At 40.1% G+C, this 21412-nt stretch overlaps 1 protein-coding gene across 3 annotated transcripts in view; it reads right to left on the bottom strand.

Annotated features, from left to right (window-relative positions):
* The window catches only part of TAMM41 (TAM41 mitochondrial translocator assembly and maintenance homolog), a 51447-nt gene that overhangs the window by 21494 nt on the left and 8541 nt on the right, over positions 1 to 21412 (bottom strand). For all 3 annotated transcript variants that reach the window (XM_047744529.1, XM_047744549.1, XM_047744539.1), the window contains exons 4-5: positions 14901 to 15051; positions 854 to 999 (exon numbers count right to left, since the gene is read on the bottom strand). In XM_047744529.1, coding sequence (XP_047600485.1) covers positions 854 to 999; positions 14901 to 15051 — 297 coding nt within the window. The remainder of the gene's footprint in view (positions 1 to 853; positions 1000 to 14900; positions 15052 to 21412) is intronic.

The following is a 21412-nucleotide window of genomic DNA, read 5'->3' as shown; positions in this document are numbered from 1 at the left end:
TCAAAGGAAGAGTTCTTTAATATTTACTTTCAAATATTTAATAATATAATTTTTGGGGCTGCCTCAATCGGTTAAGCGTCTGTCTTTGGCTTAGGTCATGATTCCAGAGTCCCAGAATCAAGCCCTGCATCAGGCTCCCTGCTCAGCAGGGACTCTGATTCTCCCTCTGCCCTTTGCCCCACTTGTGCTCTCACTCTCACCATCTCAAATAAATAAATGCAATCTTTAAAATACATATATATAATTTTTAAAGATACTCAGAAAGAAAGTTTCACTTGATATATCAAAAGGAAAGCCAAGATATAATAAACCCAGCGAGTGAGGAAAACAATAAGCATCAGAAAAATATATGTAAGTGAGAGCCCATTTACATAAAACCAAACCAAACAAAAAAAGACCAAACTTCTTCATACATGTGTATATGTACAAATAAATACAAAAATGCACACAAAAAGAGATCTGGGAGAATATATGCCGAACTGTCAGTAATTACGTCTGGGGAGGCAAGTGGGTTTGGGAATGAAGAATCTGAGAATTTATTTTCACTTGTTTTTTACTGGTAATCAGTATGCATAGCAAGAATTTCAAATGGCAAAAAAGATATACATGGTAAAGACAGGTCCTTTCCCACATCAGCCCCACGTTCCCTTTCCCAAAGGTGGCCTCTTATTACTTGTCTCTTATGTTACCTTTGGCATTATTCCAAATACATGGACTAGTATGTTTACATATGAAACCTACTTTTTATAAACTGTAAATGTTATCACACTAATCATATTGCTCTAACCCTTCTTCCTCTTAAAATAGCTCTTGCCTTAGAAACAATATAAATTATTTCTCACATACAGTTTACCTCCAGTCTGCTGTGCTGGATCTTATACACCACTTGGGGATTCTCCTGTAGTATGTTGCCATAGAGCTCACGAAAGTGGGCTATGTTGGGCTTCACAATATTCAACACTTTTGTCTTATCCTCTCCAACCACCATCCGAAAGTCACCTGGATAAAACAAATGGAAAAACAAATTTCCATTGAGAGTCCACATCCTGACCTACAAAACTACAGCCCCATATTCATCCTATGCTAGTTCAAGATGGTGGCATCCCACATTCAAATCATTTGCTTTTCCTCTTTAAAACTGTGAATAATACATTACCCAAGAAATGCAGGCACTTGTTCAGGGGCAAACAGAGCCTCTCAAATCATAAAGCCCTTTATTCCGGTTAAAATGCAGTTACCTAAGTGCAAAAGGTAATCATCATTGAGAAGCTGATTTGTTTTTGTTTTTCCAATGCAGATGCGCCTATACTTATAATCAATCTTCCATCCTGTGAGTAAAATTCTGTGACCAATCATGGAGCTGGTGGCTGTGTGTCACCTTAGATGTATCCTTGCTACTGCTTACTCGGCTTGAACCTCTTTGCTGTGTTTGTGCAAGGGCTTTGAGGACTTTATAAATATAAAGAACTTTATCTGTCATATTTGATAAGGACAAGAGCAGTGAGCGTTAAGAGTCCTAGCCACTGGGTGGCTCAGTGTGTTAAGCCTCTGCCTTCAGCTCGGGTCCTGGTCTCAGGGTCCTGGGATCAAGCCCTGCATCTGGCTCACTGCTCAGCAGGGAGCCTGCTTCCTCCTCTCTCTGCCTGCCTTTCTGCCTACTTGTCATCTGTCTGTCAAATACATAAATAAAATCTTAAAAAAAAAAAAAAAAAAGAAGTCCATATTCTTAAAAAAAAAAAAAAGATTCCTAGTAAGAAGAGGTTTACATTTAAGATGAAATTCTTGAAAGCAGATACCATGTTTTACATTGTAAGTGGTGAGAAATGAGGAATGTTACACTTGCCTGTGGGATGAATTGAGCTGCAGAATAAACAGTTCTGAAAGACAAAGAGCCAATTCTGACACAAATTTGAGGTGCCCTGGCCTGCTTATGCCATTGACAGTTATCAGCAAGATGCAGAGGAAAAAAGATAAGGAAATGTGAAAGCTTGAGGGAAGCCCTACTGGGGTAATCCATGTTCAAAACAGGCTGGGTGCATGTGAGGGCCTCCCAGGTGAAGGCTGGTAAGAGCACGGTGATGAAACCTTCCTGACAGGTAGAAGTCATCCAGGAAAACAGTGAGGTAGTAAGAGTAGGCAGGTACCCCGGGTGCTAACAAATTCCTAGGCATCGGGTGACAGTGTAATTCATCATCTGAACGAGGTCGCTTTTGAGGGTGAAGTGGGCGTGATGGATAATCATACCAGGATAAGTAAAAACCGGGCAAACCCAATCATACGGTTACCCTTGCCAATTCATTTTCTTGGGGGGTGGGGAGGGCAGGAGAGGAGGGAATCATTGAAATTATTATGTGTCACAACAGATATTACTAGACCAAACTATCGCTTTGTTTTTAGAAAAAACACAGATACTCAATACTATGTACTTCAGTAAGGAATAAAGTATGGTGGGTTTTAAAGGTTCAGAGGACCAACTTAAACCACAATTTCGTGGAAAGCAGCTGGGGACTACAGGCTTTAGGAAAACAAACATAAAAACAGCCTCTGCAATCCAACCTTTGTGACATGAGGTCTGTTCAGAGCAGTGAGCAGAAGAGAGTTCCAGTTGTAACAAGCTGCCCCAATATGGACAAACTTATTTTTTTACTATTATTTTATTTTATTCATTTTATTTTAGAGAATATTTTATTTATTTGAGAGAGAACGTGAGACAGAGAGAAATCAGGGCAGGCAGGAAGGGTAGAGGGAGAAGCAGGCTCCCTGCTGAGCAGCGAGCCTGATGTGGGGCTCAATCCCCAGACCCAGCGATCATGGCCTGAGCCAAAGGCAGATGCTTAACGACTGAGCCACCCAGGCATCTCTTTTCACTACATTTTGAAGGGAAAGAGAGTTACACAGTTAAATCCTGGGGTAGTGAGGGTGTAGAGAAATTGGTCCCTTCACATAATACCATTGAGATCCTAAACTGGTAAAATCCTTTGGAAAGCAGTGGATGAAACAACTCCATCTCTATAGAGCAATCCTAAAGGAACAGACCCAGAGTTCCGGAGGTAATGTTTGCTGAGCACCTGGTAAGAGCCAGGCACTGATGCATGTGCTTTGCTGTATTCCTTCATTTAATCCACACATCCCTGTCCTCTTAGACACCTATTCTATCCCCATTTAGCATCAGGGCAACAAAGACAGAGATGAAGCCATGGGCCTGAGACTTCCCAGTAAGTAAATGAATACACTGCATACATACAACTGTTCTTGAGGCACTATTTATAATACTGAAACACTGGAAGCAGCCCAATTGTCCAAAAACAGGGGAATGGATAAGTTACAATGGTACTGCCGTATCCTACCACAAAACAGTGTGCAACCATTAAACATTATAATAACCATACATAGCAAGATGAAAAGTGATCATATAATAGTAAGAATCTAAGAAAACAAAAGTACAAGAAAACAACTTGGTATAAAGAGAGGAAAAACTAGACAAAAAGATGACATAAAAATGTTTTTACTCTAAAAAGTACACATTTATTGTAGCTTTTTGGGGGCGTGCACGCTTTATACTGTTAACTTGTTTAATCCTGGCAAAGCCTCCTAAAGAAGGCACTAAGTATTCCCAATTTTATAGATGAGGAGATTGACGTGCAAAGGTACAGCCACCTCTTGGTATCAGGGCAGTGACATTTTAGGTGACTAGTACAACTGTATTTTGCAGTTTTCCTCCATTTCTCTCACTTCCATAATGTTGGCATATTACTTCTAGCATTTTTAAATAGATGCATGGGGTGCAAAGACGTGCTAAATTGGCAAATGTGCATGGAGAGGCAGCTGGGTTAACTTTCAATCGTGTAAATCCTCAGGCTTTTATTTAGAGCCTATAAATGGATTCTATCAATCTTGGAGAGAAAAAATGTCACCCAACTCGGAAACCAACATGGCTGGCTCTGAAGTGAAAGATCAATTCCGATCGCCGTTGAATTCTAAACATGTGTGTCTTTTTTTTTTCTTTTTTTTCTTTTTGTACATTCAACAAGGAGTTCTTACATTTTAGATAGTAACTTTCTAAGAGTGGCTGTATTTTACCAAAATGTAAAACAAACTAATCCAAAGTCTCCCCTAAAGAGCATCTGCATGTCATGATTAAAGGGCCTGGAAAATACTCTGGACTCTTTGAGAACAAGGACTGGGGTGTATTCATCCCTGTATCTCCATCTCCTTGTGCACTGCCTGGCACATGGAAGGCACATCAATAAACGTCTGCTGAATTGAATTTCTCCAACTGCTGTGCAGCAGAACTAGCTCAGCCATAGGGAACAGCAAGCAAATGGGCTTACTACCCATTTCTTCTGAACAAAATGAATAAAATTGTGGGCACAGCATGACCCAGCATTTTGATCATAAGAATCAATTTTTCTTACCTCAAGAGATGTTTGCAACAAAACACAGGGATTGAGAAAAACCGACTGATGACTTTTATTTTATACCTCTACTAGTAAGTTTAACTCTTGACTGCTCAAGCCAGAAAACTGCCAGTCTAATAACAATGGGTAACCAAAAGGATGATTTCCCTTTGACTTTGAAATGAAATAAACCCAGAGGCTTATAAAGCATCTGTGGTTGGCCTGCTCTGTGATTCCAGCATGCTACCAATGGCCAGGGGCCTTATTATGAATGTAGGGATGTAAGGGGCTGCACTGCCCAGTGGAAAGACCCTGACTTTCAACACTTTCAACTTTCACTTTCAACACTTTCTGGCAGTGTTCTAGGGTGACTGGAGATTAACCCTTCTGAGTCAGTTTTCTTATCTGTAAAATGGCTGTAACCATCACAGTGACCTCACTCGGTTATTTATTATTATTTTTTTTAAGATTTTATTTATTTATTTGACAGACAGAGATCACAAGTAGGCAGAGAGGCAAGCAGAGAGAGAGGGGGAAGCAGGCTCCCTACTGAGCAGAGAGTCCGATGCGGGGCTCAATCCCAGGACTCTGGGTATCATGACCTGAGCTGAAGGCAGAGGCTTTAACCCACTGAACCACCCAGGCACCCCTATTTTTTATTGTTTTATTTTATTTTTTAAAAAGATTTTATTTATTTATTGAGCAGAGAGAGAGAGAGAGAGTGAGAGGGAACATAAGCAGGGAGAGTGGGAGAGGGAGAAGCATGCTCCCCACCGAGCAGAGAGCCTAATATGGGGCTCGATCCCAGGACCCTGGGATTATGACCGGGGCCAAAGGTAGACACTTAACAACTGAGCCACCCAGGTGCCCAGGTTATTTTTAGTTTTAAATGAGTTAAGGCAGTAGCAAATGCTTTAAGTAGTAAAGCAGATAGTACTGTTGCTATGATATGCATATGGGATGTGGAAAGGACAGCAGGGTAGAAGAAGCCCTAAGTCTTTGAAAATAAAAACTGGCTAACTTTTTCCCTCTTAAACTCACTGCAATACTGCTGTTATTTCAGTTCAGTAAATATCTGGGTGTCTAGTAAGTACTAGGAGCTGTGACAGATATTGGAGATATAAAGATCTTTGCCCTACCTGAGGCAGGAAGTGCTATGAAAACAGGTCTTTTCAGTGTGGATTACAGAAGTGGGTATTTCTTATGTGGTAGTGTTTAAGAACAGTAGCCCAAACTGGATGTTGATATGGCTGAATAATAGTCGTTTTAAAAAAATATTTATTTATTTATTTGAGAGAGAGAGAGAGAGAAGGCACACACACACGCCAGGGGGAAGGGGCAGTGGGACAGAAACTCAAGCCGACTCCATGCTGAGCTCAGAGCCTGATGCGGATCTCACAATCCCAAGGTCATGACCTGAGCCAAAATCAGAAATCAGATGTTCAACCAATTGAGCCTTCTAGGTGCCCCAAATAATATTCATTTTTAAAAAGATTTTACTCATTTATTTGAGAGAGAGAAAGCATGAGCAGGGGGAGGGACAGAAGACAGAAGGAGAGGGAGAAGCAGACTCCCTGCTGAACAGGAAGCCTGACATGGGACTCAGTCCCAGTACCCTGAGATCATGACTTGAGCCAAAGGCAGATGCTTAACCGACTGAGCCACCCAGGTGGCCCCAATATTCATTTTATAACAGGTTATTTTTTAAAGATATAATTTATATACCATACAATTCAATCATGTAAAATATATAATTCAATTTTTTAAAGTATTTTAGTATATATTTAAGGGTTATGCAACCATCTAATTTTAGAACATTTCGGCCTCCCAAAATGAAACCCTGTACCCATTAGCAGCCACTCTCTGTCTCCCTCCATCCTTCCATTCTCAGTCTTAGATAAAGACTAATCTACTTGCCTTTAGATTTTCTTATTCTGGACATTTTATATAGATGGAATTGTACAATAAGTGGTCTTTTATGACTTAGCATTATGTTTTCAAAGTTCACCACGTTGTAGCATGTATCAATATTCATTCCTGTTTATGGCTAAATAATATTCCATTGCATGGATGTACCACATTTTTAAAAAGATTTTACTTTTTTATTAGAGAGATCACAAGTAGGCAGAGAGGCAGACAGAGAGAGAGGAGGAAGCAGACTCCCCGCCAAACAGAGAGCCCAACACGGGGCTTGATCCCATAACCTTGAGATCATGATGTGAGCCAAAGGCAGAGGCTTAATCCACTGAGCCACCCAGGTGCTCCTATGTACCACATTTTTTTAATTGACTCCTCACCTGATAGACATTTGGGTTGTTCCCACTTTTTGGCTATTTATTATGAATAAAGCTATGATGAACATTTGTGTACAGGTTTTTGTGTATATATGTGTTCTCATTTTTCTTGGGTAGATACTTAAGAGCAGAATTGCTGGGCTATATGGTAACTCTATGTTTAATATCTTCAGAACAGCCAAACTATTTTTCCAAAGCAGCTGCACCCTTTTATAATCCTATCAATGATGCGTGAGAGTTTCAATTTCTCTGCATCCTTGTCAATATTTGTTCTTGTCTTTTTGATTATAGTCATTGTACTGGTTATGAAGCACCATTTCTGGGGTTTTAACTGGCATTTCCCTAATGATTAATGATGTTCAGCATCTTTTTAAGTGCTTACTTGCTATTTGTATACTTTCTTTGAAAACCTGTCTATTCAAATCCTTTACCTATTTTGATATTGGGTTATTTGTCTTTTTATTGCATTCCAAGAATTCTTTATATATTCTGGTGTTATTCCTTATCAGATATACAATTTGTAAATCTCTTCTCCCAAGTTATTGGTTGCCTTTTCACTTTCTTGAGGGTATTGTTTACGGCACAAAAGTTTAATTTTCATACAGTTTTCCCATTTGTCTATTTTTTCTTTCTTGCTTGTGCTTTTGGTGTATATCTAAGAAACCCCTGCCTAACCCAAAGTCACTCTGCTAAAAGCTTTCGAGTTTTAGGTCTTACATTTGACTCTTATATACATGATCCATTTGAGTTTATTTTGTGCATTGTACGAGAAAAGGGCCCAAGTCATTCTTCTGGACAATACAATACTTCTTTTAACACTGATAACTAGGACAGTATTTCTAGGAGGCAGTCTACTGCACCATTCAAAATATATTCCCCCAAATATCTCCATGGCTGCAGAAAAGACACCATATCATACCACTTGCATGTGGAAGACAATGAGATAAGAATAAATAGCTTTGGGGTACCTGAGTGACCCAGTCAGTTAAGCATCTGACTTCAGCTCAGGTCATGATCTCAGGATCCCTGAGTAGAGCCCAGGGTCAGGCTCCCTGCTTCTCCCTTTCCTTTGCCCCTCCCCCTATTTTGCACCCTCTTCCTCTCTCTCAGATAAATAAAATCTTTTTAAAAAAAGGAATAAACAGCTGATGCACACGGTGATATAAATTTGAATTACCTTTTCTTTTCCACACTTTAGCAAACACAAAATAGATCAGTGTAGAAAGGGAAGGGGAGGAATCAGGTTGACAATACTGGCTCAAGAAGGAAGCAATATTACAGTAATTCATCCATTCATTCATTACATATTTACTAAACACCTAGAATGTGTCAGGTACCACTCTAAGGACAAAACAAGACAAACATTTCTGCCCTTTACATTCTAGTAGTGGAACAAAGACCAAAGACAAACCAACTAACGAACAATAAAATAATCAGTATTTCAGACAGTGCTGTGAAGAGAACACAAGCAGAGAAAGATGACAGGGTAGAGGGCAGGGGAGCGGCTGGGGAGGGAGATAAGCCACCCAGGGAGCTGGGAGAAGCCTGTCCCAGGCATGGACCAGGAATGATACCCGCCACAATAGACCATTTGTAGAAGAGCAAAGGGTTCTAGAACCAGACCACCTGTGTTTATATCCTAGCTTGGTACTCATAAGCTACCTGACCCAAGGCAAGCTACTTAGCTTCTCTAGGCTTCAGTATCCTCAAATATAAAATGGAAGCAATAACAGCAGGTAGCTTATAAGATTCAGGAATTAAATGCATTAATACACATAAAACAGAACAGTATCTGACACATAGTAAGTAATCCATAAACATTAGGTATTATTGACCATTAACATCCCTCTTGAGTACTCAGAAATTAACCAGTGACTGAGTACAGAGGTCCATCTGAGGCTTCAGCAAAAGCTCAAGCTTGCCAAGCATAGAGAAATATGCTTCCAAATTACTCAAACAGTCTATCTCTAATACTCAAGTAATCCAATGACACTACTTGCAAGGTTTCAGATGGTTCGACTCTCGTGCAATAAATCTTAATAGCTCTCCAGAAAAAAAGTTTCTTTACTGGCTTTTACTAGGATCCAGAAATGAGGATGTTTACTCACACTTCAGAGGGCTGGCACCCAGTTTTAATTTTTTTTCTCCAAGAATCACTCAACTGGCAACTTCCTAGCTTTGTCTTATTCCTAGAAGTAGCTGAGCTTGTGTTCAGACAATCTGGCATTGAAAGAAACCCATTCTCTCTCTTACACAAGAGTGCTTGAAGGTGTTTTTCACTCTGTAAGGACAGGAAAGGACCAAACGAATCCACCTGATCTAAGTGGATTCTAATGCCTGCTAATTTTTGTCAACATGTAACAAGTTTTGTAATTCTTTTAACTAACAACAAAATTCCGTTTTGGAAAACACATCCCAGGAAGTTAGTGCCCCCTCTCCCCCATTCCCCTACCAAAGTAATCTCTCCAAAGTGATTCACAGCAGTGGCATTAATAAAACAATGGTAAGTGGAGCCAACCTGTGTGTCCATCTATCACTGAATGAGCAAATAATGGTGTCTCAACCTAAGAAAAAACTGTGTGGCCAGGAATACTATGTGAACAGTAATAAATAATGATAGCAATAATTTTCTAAGCACCAACTATCAAAGAGGTATGATGTTAGGGACTTTTTTCTATATTATCTCACTGAAATAACAGGACAGTTATTCTGTTTTACAGATAAGACAATGGGCTCCAGGGGCGCCTGGGTGGCTTCGGCTCGGGTCATGATTTCAGGGTCCTGGGATTGAGCCCTGCATCGGGCTCTCTGCTCAGCGATGAGCCTGCTTCCTCCTCTCTCTGCCTGCCTCTCTGCCTACTTGTGATCTCTCTCTCTGTCAAATAAATAAATAAAATCTTAAAAAAAAAAAAAAAAGAAAAAAAGAAAATGGGCTCCAAAAGGTTCAAGCACTTCTACAAAGCCAGTATTCAAACTAAGGTCTGACAGTGGTCTTTCCCTTTCTTTTATTACATTTTATTATATCAAGTGGCTGTGTGAGTACAAACACGTATGTAAAATGACAATGATAACACTTACTGAGCCTTTACCAAGAGCCAGCCACTGTGTTAAGCACTTTACATGTATGATTGCATTTAATCTATATAAAACCCTTCTTTAGAGATGAAGAAAACTGAATCACAAGAAGCTAAGAAACTTGCCTGAAGATAAAAAATTAAAAGTGCAGCCAGGTTTTGAACCCAGACCTCTGACTCTAGAGCCCCAGCTTTTAAACACTTCCCTAATTCTGCCTTCCATGAGTTGAATGTTTTTTTAAAAAAAAAGCAGCAAGGTACAAAATAAGATACTTAATTTAAGAAGTTAAAGGTTGAATGTCAATTCTTCTAAGAATTTGTGCACTTTGCTGAGATGCTACTCTAATTCAGGCCTCATCACCACTCACCCTATCAATAGCCAACAAAGATGGACAGCGTGCTGTGCCACTTTGTGCCACAGCACTGTTCCAGAGGCCGAGGACATGAGGCTGGTTGGACATGGGCACAGTCCTAACTAGACCCCTCTCTGCCTAGACAGCTCTCATGTGGGCTCTCCTCGTGGGTCCTTATCCATTGGTGCTCAGTTCAAATGTCACCTCCCACTAAAGCCTTCTCTAGTTATAAGCCACATTGGCTTTCCTCCCCTATTCTAGCACTGCCATGAGTTTGCTGTCTGACTTTTCAACTGGAATGAAAGCCCCAAAATGTCAGGGACGATGCCCACCTGATTTACTTCCTTCATCCACAGAGGTTAGAGAGTGCTTGGCATAGGAGACTCTTGTCCTTATTTGCTCAATGAGTAAGGCCTTTCCCTGTTTTTAGTCTCTCTCTCTCCTGCACAGTGCTGGCAAAATGATCTTTCTACAGCAACCAATCTCATGCCATCTCACAATGTCTGGAACCTCCTGTGGCTCCCAGGTGTGTACGGGATGTCAAATTCCAGTCTCATTTGACTGTGTATTCAATGCCTTGTCTGGCCTGGCTGGGGCCTAACCTCTTCTCCAAAATACCTGAGAAGCAGTGAAGTTAAATGGTGAAGAGCATGGGCTACAATTCCAGCTCCACCACCCACGAACCTACCAGAAAGATTTGGGCCTCCGTTTTTTCATCTTAAAACAGGGCAATAAATGAGCATGCAAATCGAAAGAAGACTGTAAGGATTAAAATAGTTATTAGATCAGAAGTATTAAGAGTTGTTCCTGGCACATAACAATAAGTGCTATTTTCTCCTGTTATGAGGCATGGACTTCAGTCACATCAATCTATTCCTTCTTCCCTAAATAAGCCGTGTTCTTTCACACTCCCTGCCTTTTCTATATGTGTTGTTTCTTAAGTCTATCACTGACTCATTATGACTACATGTTTATTAATGTGAAGTTCTTTAGAGCAGAAATTATAGCTTTAATTCTTCATGAGGTATGGGACGCTGATTCATTTGATAAATGTTAAACTAGGATCATTATGTAAAATTAGTCATTTTAATAGTTTGTACTTACATGAGAAAGGTCAAGGTGACCCTTTAAAGCTCATTTGGTTTTCCTTTTCTGTTTACTTAAATGCTGACTTCTAAGAATAACCGAAGGATTAGAAATCTTTCTCCTCCCCAATTCTGCAGGCTCTCATCTTCCACCTACTCCTTTCTCACCATCATTTACAACAATAATGTCATCAATATCGACCCCCCACGCTAGTCAAAGTGATCCTTAAATACTACATAAAATGTAAGGAGTTATTATTACTACTAGTAATACAGAGAGATCTTGCCTCTGCTAGTAACTACTGGCAGGAGCTTGTCCAATAACACGGAGAGATGCTGTTTCCTATTTCCCTATCCTCACCCCATTCCAGGGAGAAATGCTGACCTATGCAGGTTAGGAGCAACATGGAAAATAAATGTCAAAGTTGTAAATAAAAATGAAACTGGTGAGTTAATTTGTAGTTTGGAATATTCTGGGGGCTTGGGAGGTTTGCCGACAGGATAGAATCCAATTAGTTCAAGGATATTGGGTTCTCAGAAATCAAGGAGGAAAAGCTTGCTTTTCAATACATGGCCTGGGGCAGGTCTCACACCTATGAAAGGTATCTACCTGTAGGGCCTAGATCCTTCCCCATCCTCACTATTCTACTCTAATTTCATTATTTTATGGAGTAGGTAACCATAAATTATACCGTGTCCTGGCTTGGAGTATCATATACTGTTGTCTTGGTGGAAAAATATGTTCCCAGTTCTAAACAACTGGCTGATAGACTGCTTTTTGGAAAATGTCTCATTTATAAACTGGGGACTGCATAGGTTTGGAATCAGTTCCCTCTGGAGAGGATGTGCCAAGTATTGTGTCCTAAGTTTTGCAGTAAAAAGAAGCCAACCTCAGCGAAATGAGTAATGTGGGATCCTTGGCCAAATTCTCAGATCCAAATCTGGGTTAAGCAATAAATAATATAATGGCAAGGGAGCAAGAGGAGACAAGATGAGAAATGGGAGAAACTAGAAGCTGAGAAAGCCGGAATCAGGCGCACCAAGGTTAGGACCTGCCCCTTAGGAAGCAGCTCTCCCCTTCTGCTCTTCTCCCATCAGCTCAGGGTGGGCTCCCTGCCACTACTAGATCTGGGCTCAGACATCACCACTTTAGAGGGCCCTCCCTGCCTATCCAAGGTAAAGGTGATTTTTCTTCTCTTTATTGCACTTGGTGCTCTCTAAAATGGCCTTTCTGCTTCTTTACTATCTGCCTCTGCCTAAGGGAACACGAACTCCACGAGGAGTCTTACTCATGTCAGGCTCACCAGTGTATACCCAGGGCCTAGCACAGTGTGTGGCACATGGAAGGGACACAGGAAATATTTGAACAAACAGGGTTGTGGTGTGAGAATTCAATGATGGAATCAATGATCGATTTATCTATTTATCTATCCCCCCGTCACCTACTGATTTTAATCTTTCTACTTACCCTCCTCCCCACCTACTATGTCTGGTATAGCACTGCTACACACCAGTCCTTCATAAAAATTATAAAAGAAGCAAAACAGACAATGATACTGTTATGAGTCAGCAAGAACTCACTGAACACTCTGTACTTGTCTCACAGTATAGGAGAAACCAGGAATATAAAACACGGCCCTTTCAGGAGGCAAAGCAGAATCAGCTGAAGACTGATAGCAGCTTGCAGGCTAACTTGAAATTTGCTAATACATAAAGGCAGTTATGCCATTCAAGACACTTCAAGTCAATGTTCAGAATTTATAGGAACTCCTGGTATCCACCTGACACTACGCTGATGGTGATAACAGGGGAGGAAATGAAGGCGTGGCAATGGTGTGGGCAAAGGAGAAATCGGCTCTGCATCATTCTTCCACAAAGTTAAACCCTTTATAAAAGGTTTTGGGCCCATCTTTTTTCATAAGGGAACAAGGGGAGTGATCACTCTTTCAGGGTGACCCCCTTTTCCCACACGTTGCACAAAGGCCCATTTATTCCGGTACCCAGCCACAGCAGCCCCTGCCCTTCCATTTCCTGTTGAAAGGCGGGGATGCTGCCATGTGGAGCTGATCAAGTGACCAAGACCAAGGGCATGTCACTTCCCTTCTCTCCAGTGTTACAACTGCAGCTGTAGTTCCGTTAGCTGCATTTTGGGGAAAAAACTCAAGAACAAGGCCTTCACGGTCTCTTTCAGCATTATAGTTTCATAAAATCTTATCTGTACAGGGATTCAGAATATGAGTAAACTGCTTTTGAAATGTTTTCAGCATAGAGTTCTTTGACTCACACTTAAAAGTTGGGAAAGAAGATATTTATTTAAGACAGTGGTTTCAAACTTTTTAAAGTAACGGACTACTTTTTTTGTAAATAAAATTTTACATGGATCCTTAATACATTAAACAGGAAGGGTAGCTCCCCTCTGGTTGCAGCTAGGGTGAGAGGCCCTGGGCTATATCCTCTCAGCTTTCCCTTCTCCTTTTGAAGGGGCCCCTGACATCTCTGAGGAACACACTTGTCTAAGAAGAAAGGTAAAGGAAGTTAAGATTTAGATAAATAAACCAATGAATGGGGAAGATGGGAAAGCTTTTTCTTAATGGTCAAGGAGTGGTGGAGTTAGAAAGTCCCCACTTGTAACCATCATAGTAAAGACTGGTTGGAGCATGAATCTTCAACAAATGCTCGATCTAGGACGGAAAGTTTGATAAGAAGCAGGAGATTTGCGTGATCTTCAAATGTCTCCTCTTGGATTGCTTAGAAGAGAAAAAACTCTGCTTATCAGGGCACAAACATCACTGGTCTAAGACTTCAAAATGTGAATGTCATGTAAGACAAAGGAAGGCTAAGGAAGTGTTCCTGATTAAAAGATAGAAGAGAGAGGGCATTTTAATAAATACGATCCTTGACTGGACTGTGTACTTGAGGGGGAAAGAACATTACTGCAACATATGAACTATGGATCATCAATCTGATAAAAGTGCTGTATCAGTGTGAAATCTCCTGAATTTGGTAACTGTGCTGTGGTTATAGAAGAGAATGTCCTTGTTCTTGGGAAACATATATTGGAACTATTTGGCCTGAAGGGAACAGGATATGTGTGAGCTGCTACTCTAATAGTTCAGAAAAAAAGACATGATATAGTATTTACAGGTACAGAGAGGGCAGTGGTTTTCTGAGTGGGATCGCTGCAGGACCATCAGCTTCACCCACTTGCTAGAAATACAAATTCTTCGGTTCCACCCCAGACCTGCCAAAGCAGCTGTGTGGGGGTGCACCCAGTACCTCTAGGGCATTTGGATGCACACTTGAGTTAGAAAACCATTGGGACAAAGAGTGATAACACAAATACGAGGAAACACTAAAATTGGCAAAGGGCAGCGGAGGGCACATGGGAGTTCTTTATTACTGAAACTTTACGGTCAGTTTGGAATTGTTTCCAAATGAAAATGAATAGTAACAACTGTAAGACTACCCTGGGGTGATTTACATACAGAGGTGGAGAGGAAGAGCCCTTGGAGGCAAGGAGGCAAATCCTGGGGTTCTGGCAGTCCGCCCCCCTCCCCCCCATAGGAGGTGGTGGGTTTGGGGGTGGGGGTGCAGGCCTGCAACTCCAGCAGGGAGTGAGAAGCAGGATGTCTGTATGCATGGTCTTCAAACAATGCATCTCCTTCCTGCAGAAAACATGAGCACCAAGTCTACTAACCTGAATAAGAGAGTCCAGCAATCTCTATAAAGAGGTCTTCTTCAGAAAAGCTTTCAGGGAGCATGAGGAAAGCTGTGGTCACAGCACTCTTCAGATTTTTATCAAGGGCTGACCTAAGAGCAACATTCTCATTCATTGCTATGATTTTAACCTGCAAAAAAGCAGAACATTTAGAAGAAAAATGTCAAAGTGGACTACTGCTCAAGCTATGGGTTCACGCATGCACTGAAACTATCCCAAACCCTTTGCGCTGAAGATCTTGAAATATTAGGCCAGTAGACATGAAATAATTATTCTAATAAGAAATCCCAGAGGCTTGTGTTCTTTGCCAGAATCAAAGATATCATGATGCAGGAATGAAAGCAAACTAAATATTTCTCTTAAATGAGGAAATTCTCCACAGGTTTTGAAAAAGAAGTCAGTATAAATGAAATAATCATCCTTCGGGAAATTTTGTATTTTTTTTTTTTAAAGATTTTATTTATTTGTCAGAGAGAGGGGAGAGCGAGCGAGCACAGGCAGACAGAATGGCAGGCAGAGGCAGAGGGAGAAGCAGGCTCCCCGCCAAGCAAGGAGCCCGATGTGGGACTCGATCCCAGGACGCTGGGATCATGACCTGAGCCGAAGGCAGCTGCTTAACCAACTGAGCCACCCAGGCGTCCCGAAATTTTGTATTTTTAAATTTTATAATTTCATTGTTATTTACTTAATTTTATGGTAAACAAAGGCATTTTACTTCTTTATTTAAAACTCACCTCTATTCTTATCCATATATAATCTAAGAACTTCATGTTTTATTTTGAACTGATTTTGAACCTGACTAAGGAAAAAAGGAAAGAAAATTAGCTAGAGTAGAAACAGCATGCGTTTGGGGGTAGGTATGGGATCAGGTCTAGGTATTTACTAGCTCGTGAATTTGACCAAATTACTTAACCTCTCTGAACTTAAGTCCTCATCTATAAAATGGCGATAAATGTGCATCAAAGAATTGTTGCAAAGATTGAATGAAATAATAAATGTAAAGTACCTAATGTACTAGTGAATGCCTTGATCAATAAAAAGGATTTTTCTCCTGTATACACAGTGGAAGGTGCGGTCTTTGACTTTCCTCAAATCCATTAAAATACAAATTGTTCTGGTCTGCTCTGAGATTCTGTTTTGAAGATGGCACTGTAGTTAGGAAAGTGTTTAAGACCCAGCTCCATCTCTTACTAGCTCTATGACTATGGCCATAATTCCTTATCAGTAAAATGGGGTTAATAACAGAACGAAATTGATAAGGTTGTTGGTTAGATTAAATGAGATACTGCATACGACCCTCAGCTGAAGTGAGCTTCCTTCTCTATCTTTGGGCACAATACAAGAATTTCCCTGGACCAGAGCTTCTCACCTTTAGCAAGCACCAACAATCACTTGGGAGAGCTTATTAAAATGCATATTATTAGGTTCATTCCCCAGTATTTCTGATTCAGGAGGCCTGAGGCCTGAAAATGTATATTTCTGACAAGTTCTCAGATGGTCAAGGAAGCTTCACATTTTGAGAACCACTGCTCGCAGGTATATATTTAGAAGTAGAAATGCCACATGGCTCTTCAGAGTGCTTGTGCCAATTTACACTCCCAGTATAATCTTTTTAAACCATCAGGCTGCTTCTAACTGATTGTCTATAAACAAGGGAAGAGTCTGCAAGTTCCTAATAAGGACCCTCACCTATCTGAAATGTATCTACCTTCTGTAAACCATTTAGTGCTGTCACCAAATCTTCCCCAATTCTAGAAAATGGGCTTAAGTTGCCTTTCATCTGTCAAATAAAGATGATTTCTGAGAAAAATTAAGATGGCATTAAAAGACACAGACTATCAGAAACGAAATTAAAATTTTATTAGACTGCAAGGAGAAAAGATGATGTATGTCTCAAAGTAATTTCTTCTTTTTATTGTCAAAACGGTATTATAAAACAACAATTTTATTAACTTAAGAACCTAACTTCTATCTTTTACCTTTTGTCCCTACTTTTTTCCTAAGGGAATATTTATAATAACCAAACCTCTCCATGGAAGGTAAGACACCTTATTCAATACTCCCAACTCCTCCCTTGTAATTACAGTACTTAATAGCCCTTAATTAAGCCTTTCAGCACTTGGGTGAGTTTAGCATTATTGCAATCATCTGCAGAAAGGAAAACGAAGGTGCAGTCCAGTAGCATGACTTGCCCAACATTGCATAATGAGTTGATGGCAAAAATCAGGGTAACACCCTTATACTTGGCAGATCCAGTTCTAAATTTTTTAAATTATTTTCAAGCATTCAGTTAGGGATCTGTTCTGGTTAACTTTTGTTGTTGTTCTGGTTAACTTCTTATCTGGAAAGTTGATTAAAAGAAATGTTAAGTTCCTATATAACTCCTATGTTCATTCCTTGAATAATTTTCCCAAACTTTGTATCCCATAAAGAATCAGGTCTAGGAGGGCAACCTTCTCATTTTACTAATGGGGAAACTGAGGCCCAGAGGGTTAAAAGATCTTCCCTTGAGAAGTAGTGGCACACCAAAAGAGGACCTAGGTCCCTGATTTATCCAGAGCTCCTTCTAAAACCCTGCGAAGCCTGTTTATTCCCATATTCCTGTTCTTCAACCTCATTCACCAGGTCCTGCTCAATAATTCTTCATCCTCTCTCTTTTAGGTGGCTTTTACAGAAACTCAATGAAAACAGAAGTTATTCTGAGATGCTAACAAATCAGGGTAAGTTTGGGGAAATTTTCCTATTGCTCTCCAAGAAAGTCACTCTACTTAGTGAAGAAAACCAGTCTGTTTGCTAAGTAAGGTTAAGAGAATAAAAATAAAAGCATCCTTACTCAAAGGAAAAATGTCAATTCAGAAGACTCTGCTACTGTGCTGATCTGGCTCTCCAGTGTAAGGCGACCTAAGCACTTGTCTCAGCAGCACTATTACTGTGGTTCAGAGTCAGTCAAGCCAGTGAACTCCTGGGACACTGCCAGAGAGGCCTGGGAAAAAAAGAAAGTCCTCCCAATTGTGAATAGCTGTTTGTGTCTTACTGGGAATGCCCTGACCTGAACTGCATAGATAGCATTAACATTACTGCCAAGGGGAAAATTGTTTTGGAGAGAGGAAGGAGTAAAGCTGGAAGGGACTTTCAAAAGCTCAACTTGAGAGATTTGTGAGTACCTTTCAAGATAGAAAAGAGTCACATGCGGCGGTTTCCTCTATAATACAGTCACAGGGAGACAATCCTTGAATTGCAATCAGTAAAGTCATAGTCACAAAGAACACGGCCCTACCTAGTGTTCACTCAACTAGTAACCAAATGACACTTCCCACAGAAGTTTTCCATTCCAAATGGCCAGAAACAATAATTTTTCTAAATGGTCACTGCTTGAGGACCAAGAAGAAACCCTGAACATTCGAGCTGGATGAAACCTTATCATCTATCTGTTGGACTATGGATTCTTCCAGGACCAGCAATGTAGTGTTATTTTTTTGATTCCTTTAGCACCCACAGAGGAGAAACTTAGTCGTCTCTTGAATAAGTAAATTAATGGCTCAAATTTTGCATTTCAAAGGCTAGGGGCACAAACATTTGATCACAGCTGGGCAGAGCCAAGACCAGTAAGTCAGGTTTTCCAACTCTCTTTCAGGGATCTTTAATACCACTGGGATTTTTCTAGCCACAAAAAGTAAATCACTGAAGTTACAATATGGTAATAATTGCGAAACACTGAATATACTAAAAACCGCTATACACTTTAAATGGTTGAATTGTATGGTATGTGAATTATAGCTCAATAATTTATGTTATAAAATATCTGTATTACTAGCAAAAAAAAAGAGGAAAAAGTACTGCAATGAATACATTAAATTAAAATTCTCACAAGATGGGAGTGGGAGGTAGACAAACCATAAGTGACTCTTTTTTTTTTTTTTAAAGACTTTATTTATTTATTTGACAGAGAGAGAGAGATCACAAGTAGGCAGAAAGGCAGGCAGAGAGAGAGGAGGAAGCAGGCTCCCTGCTGAGCAGAGAGCCCGATGCGGGGCTCGATCCCAGGACCCTGGGATCATGACCTGAGCTGAAGGCAGAGGCTTTAACCCACTGAGCCACCCAGGCGCCCCCAAAAGTGACTCTTAATTTCACAAAACAAACTGAGGGTTGCTGGGGGAAGGGGGGTTGGGAGAGGGGGGTGGGGTTATGGACATTGGGGAGGGTATGTGCTATGGTGAGTGCTGTGAAGTGTGTAAACCTGGCGATTCACAGACCTGTACCCCTGGGGATAAAAATATATTATATGTTTATTAAAAAAAATAAATAATTGGGGCGCCTGGGTGGCTCAGTGGGTTAAGCCGCTGCCTTCGGCTCAGGTCATGATCCCAGGTCCTGGGTTCAAGCCCCACATCGGGCTTTCTGCTCAGCAGGGAGCCTGCTTCCTCCTCTCTCTCTGCCTGCCTCTCTGCCTACTTGTGATTTCTCTCTGTCAAATAAATAAATAAAATCTTTAAAAATAAATAAATAAATAAATAAATAAATAAATAAAATTCTCTTAACTAGGTAGCAAAATGCTATGACATATCAATGAGAATGCTTTAAAAATTCAAACCAAATTATCTATATGCTAAAAACATGAAATACAAAAATCCAGACTTAGGTTAAATAAATTAAAGAAATGGCTATTAATATTTCTTGAGAGTTCTTTTGACTTAAAAAAGAGCTGACCACAAGATTCTATTAAATACTTTAAATTTCATTGCTCTTTCCTTGAAAAATGACTTGGTAAGTGACTCAGAAACTTAAAGCTACACTAGAAATAAAAGTGACTTACCTAACCTCAGTTATGAGGTAAGTTAATGGTAAAGTATGATAGAAATTTAATTTACACTGAATTTTTTTCCAGAAATGTCCATCTTTTCAAGCAAGGTATTCCTTTATATTTTAAAAATATTATTAATAAACTTCATTTTTTAAAAAGATTATTTATTTATTTGACAGACAGAGATCACAAGTAGGCAGAGAGGCTGGCAGAGAGAGAGAGAGGAGGAAGCAGGCTCCCCACTGAGCAGAGAGCCTGATGCAGGGCTCCATCCCAGGACCCCGGGTTCATGACCTGAGCGGAAGGCAGATGCTTTAACCCACTGAGCCACCTGGGTGCCCCAAATAAACTTTATTTTTTAAAACAGTTTTAGAGTCATAGCAAAACTGACCAAAAAATACAGAGTTCCATACACCCTCTGTGTATTCCTTTTAAAGACCTGAAGTGAGAAATTTTGTTCTATTTGCAATATGGAAGATAATTTTAAAGGTTTAGACAATATAATTTAAAACACCTCCTTCTTTTAAAACACATAAAAACAGAATTTATGTACTCATTTCACAATTCTAAGACCTTCACTTATTTTTTTGGGGGGAGGGGTCCACAAGGCTACCACCAACCCTTTCTATTCATGAGATTTGTTCACGTTTGATTACTATTTGCTGCCACCTAACGGTAAAAAAAATCATTGGTTTAAAGATCGTTACCACTGACCATTCTCTGGTTAGCAGTGATTTCCATGGACAGGGAAGGAAAATGCTAATGGGTGAAAGAGTTAATTCACCCATTCACAATTTTTTTTAAGAGATTTTATTTATTTATTTGTCAGAGAGAGAGAGAGCAAGCACAGGCAAAAAGAGTGGCAGGCAAAGACAGAGAGAGAAGCAGGCTCCCTGCCGCAAGGAGCCTGATTATGGGACTGATCCCAGGACGCTGGGATCATGACCTGAGCTGAAGGCAGCTGCTTAACCAACTGAGCCACCCAGGTGTCCCTATTCACAATTTCTTATTTTATTTTTTACCATGTGCTATGCTCAACACTTTCAAATGAGTCTTAATATAGCCTAATTTTGGGGCGCCTGGGTGGCTTGGTGGGTTAAAGCCTCTGCCTTCGGCTCAGGTCATGGTCCCAGTGTCCTGGGATCGAGCCCCGCATCGGGCTCTCTGCTCAGCGGGAACCTGCCTCCTCCTCTTCTGCCTGCCTCTCTGTCTACTTGTGATCTCTATCTGTCAAATAAATAAATAAAATCTTTAAAAAAATATATAGCCTAATTTTCTTCAGTTATTAGTTTAATATTAGGCCTGAAAGGCAGTCATTGTCCTCAATAACATTTTCTTTTTCAAGTTAGCTGAGAAATGCAGTTTTGATCAAGATAAGTATAGCAACTACTACTTGTCTTGAGTTGCTGTTTTTATTTTATCAGGATATGTGACATTTAGATAAAATCTGACGTCATTTCCGGTGCTAAATTCTGAGACTTTATGGCATTTCATTTTCTAAAACTTATCTTAAAAAAAATTGAAATATTCCAAGTACAAAGCATAGTACAAAGAACAGTAGAACATTTTCACATTCAATATCTCATTTTATCTCAAAATAACTCTGAGATAAGGCAAAGACAAAGAGAAAGGAATGATCATTTCCTAAGTATCTATTAAGTGCCAGCCATTTTAGATCGAGGCATTTCTC

The sequence above is a fragment of the Lutra lutra genome, chromosome 1, assembly GCF_902655055.1.
Source record: "Lutra lutra chromosome 1, mLutLut1.2, whole genome shotgun sequence".
NCBI lineage: Eukaryota > Metazoa > Chordata > Mammalia > Carnivora > Mustelidae > Lutra > Lutra lutra.
Note: the sequence above shows the minus strand (reverse complement) of the source record. Positions and strands in the feature narration are given on the sequence as shown.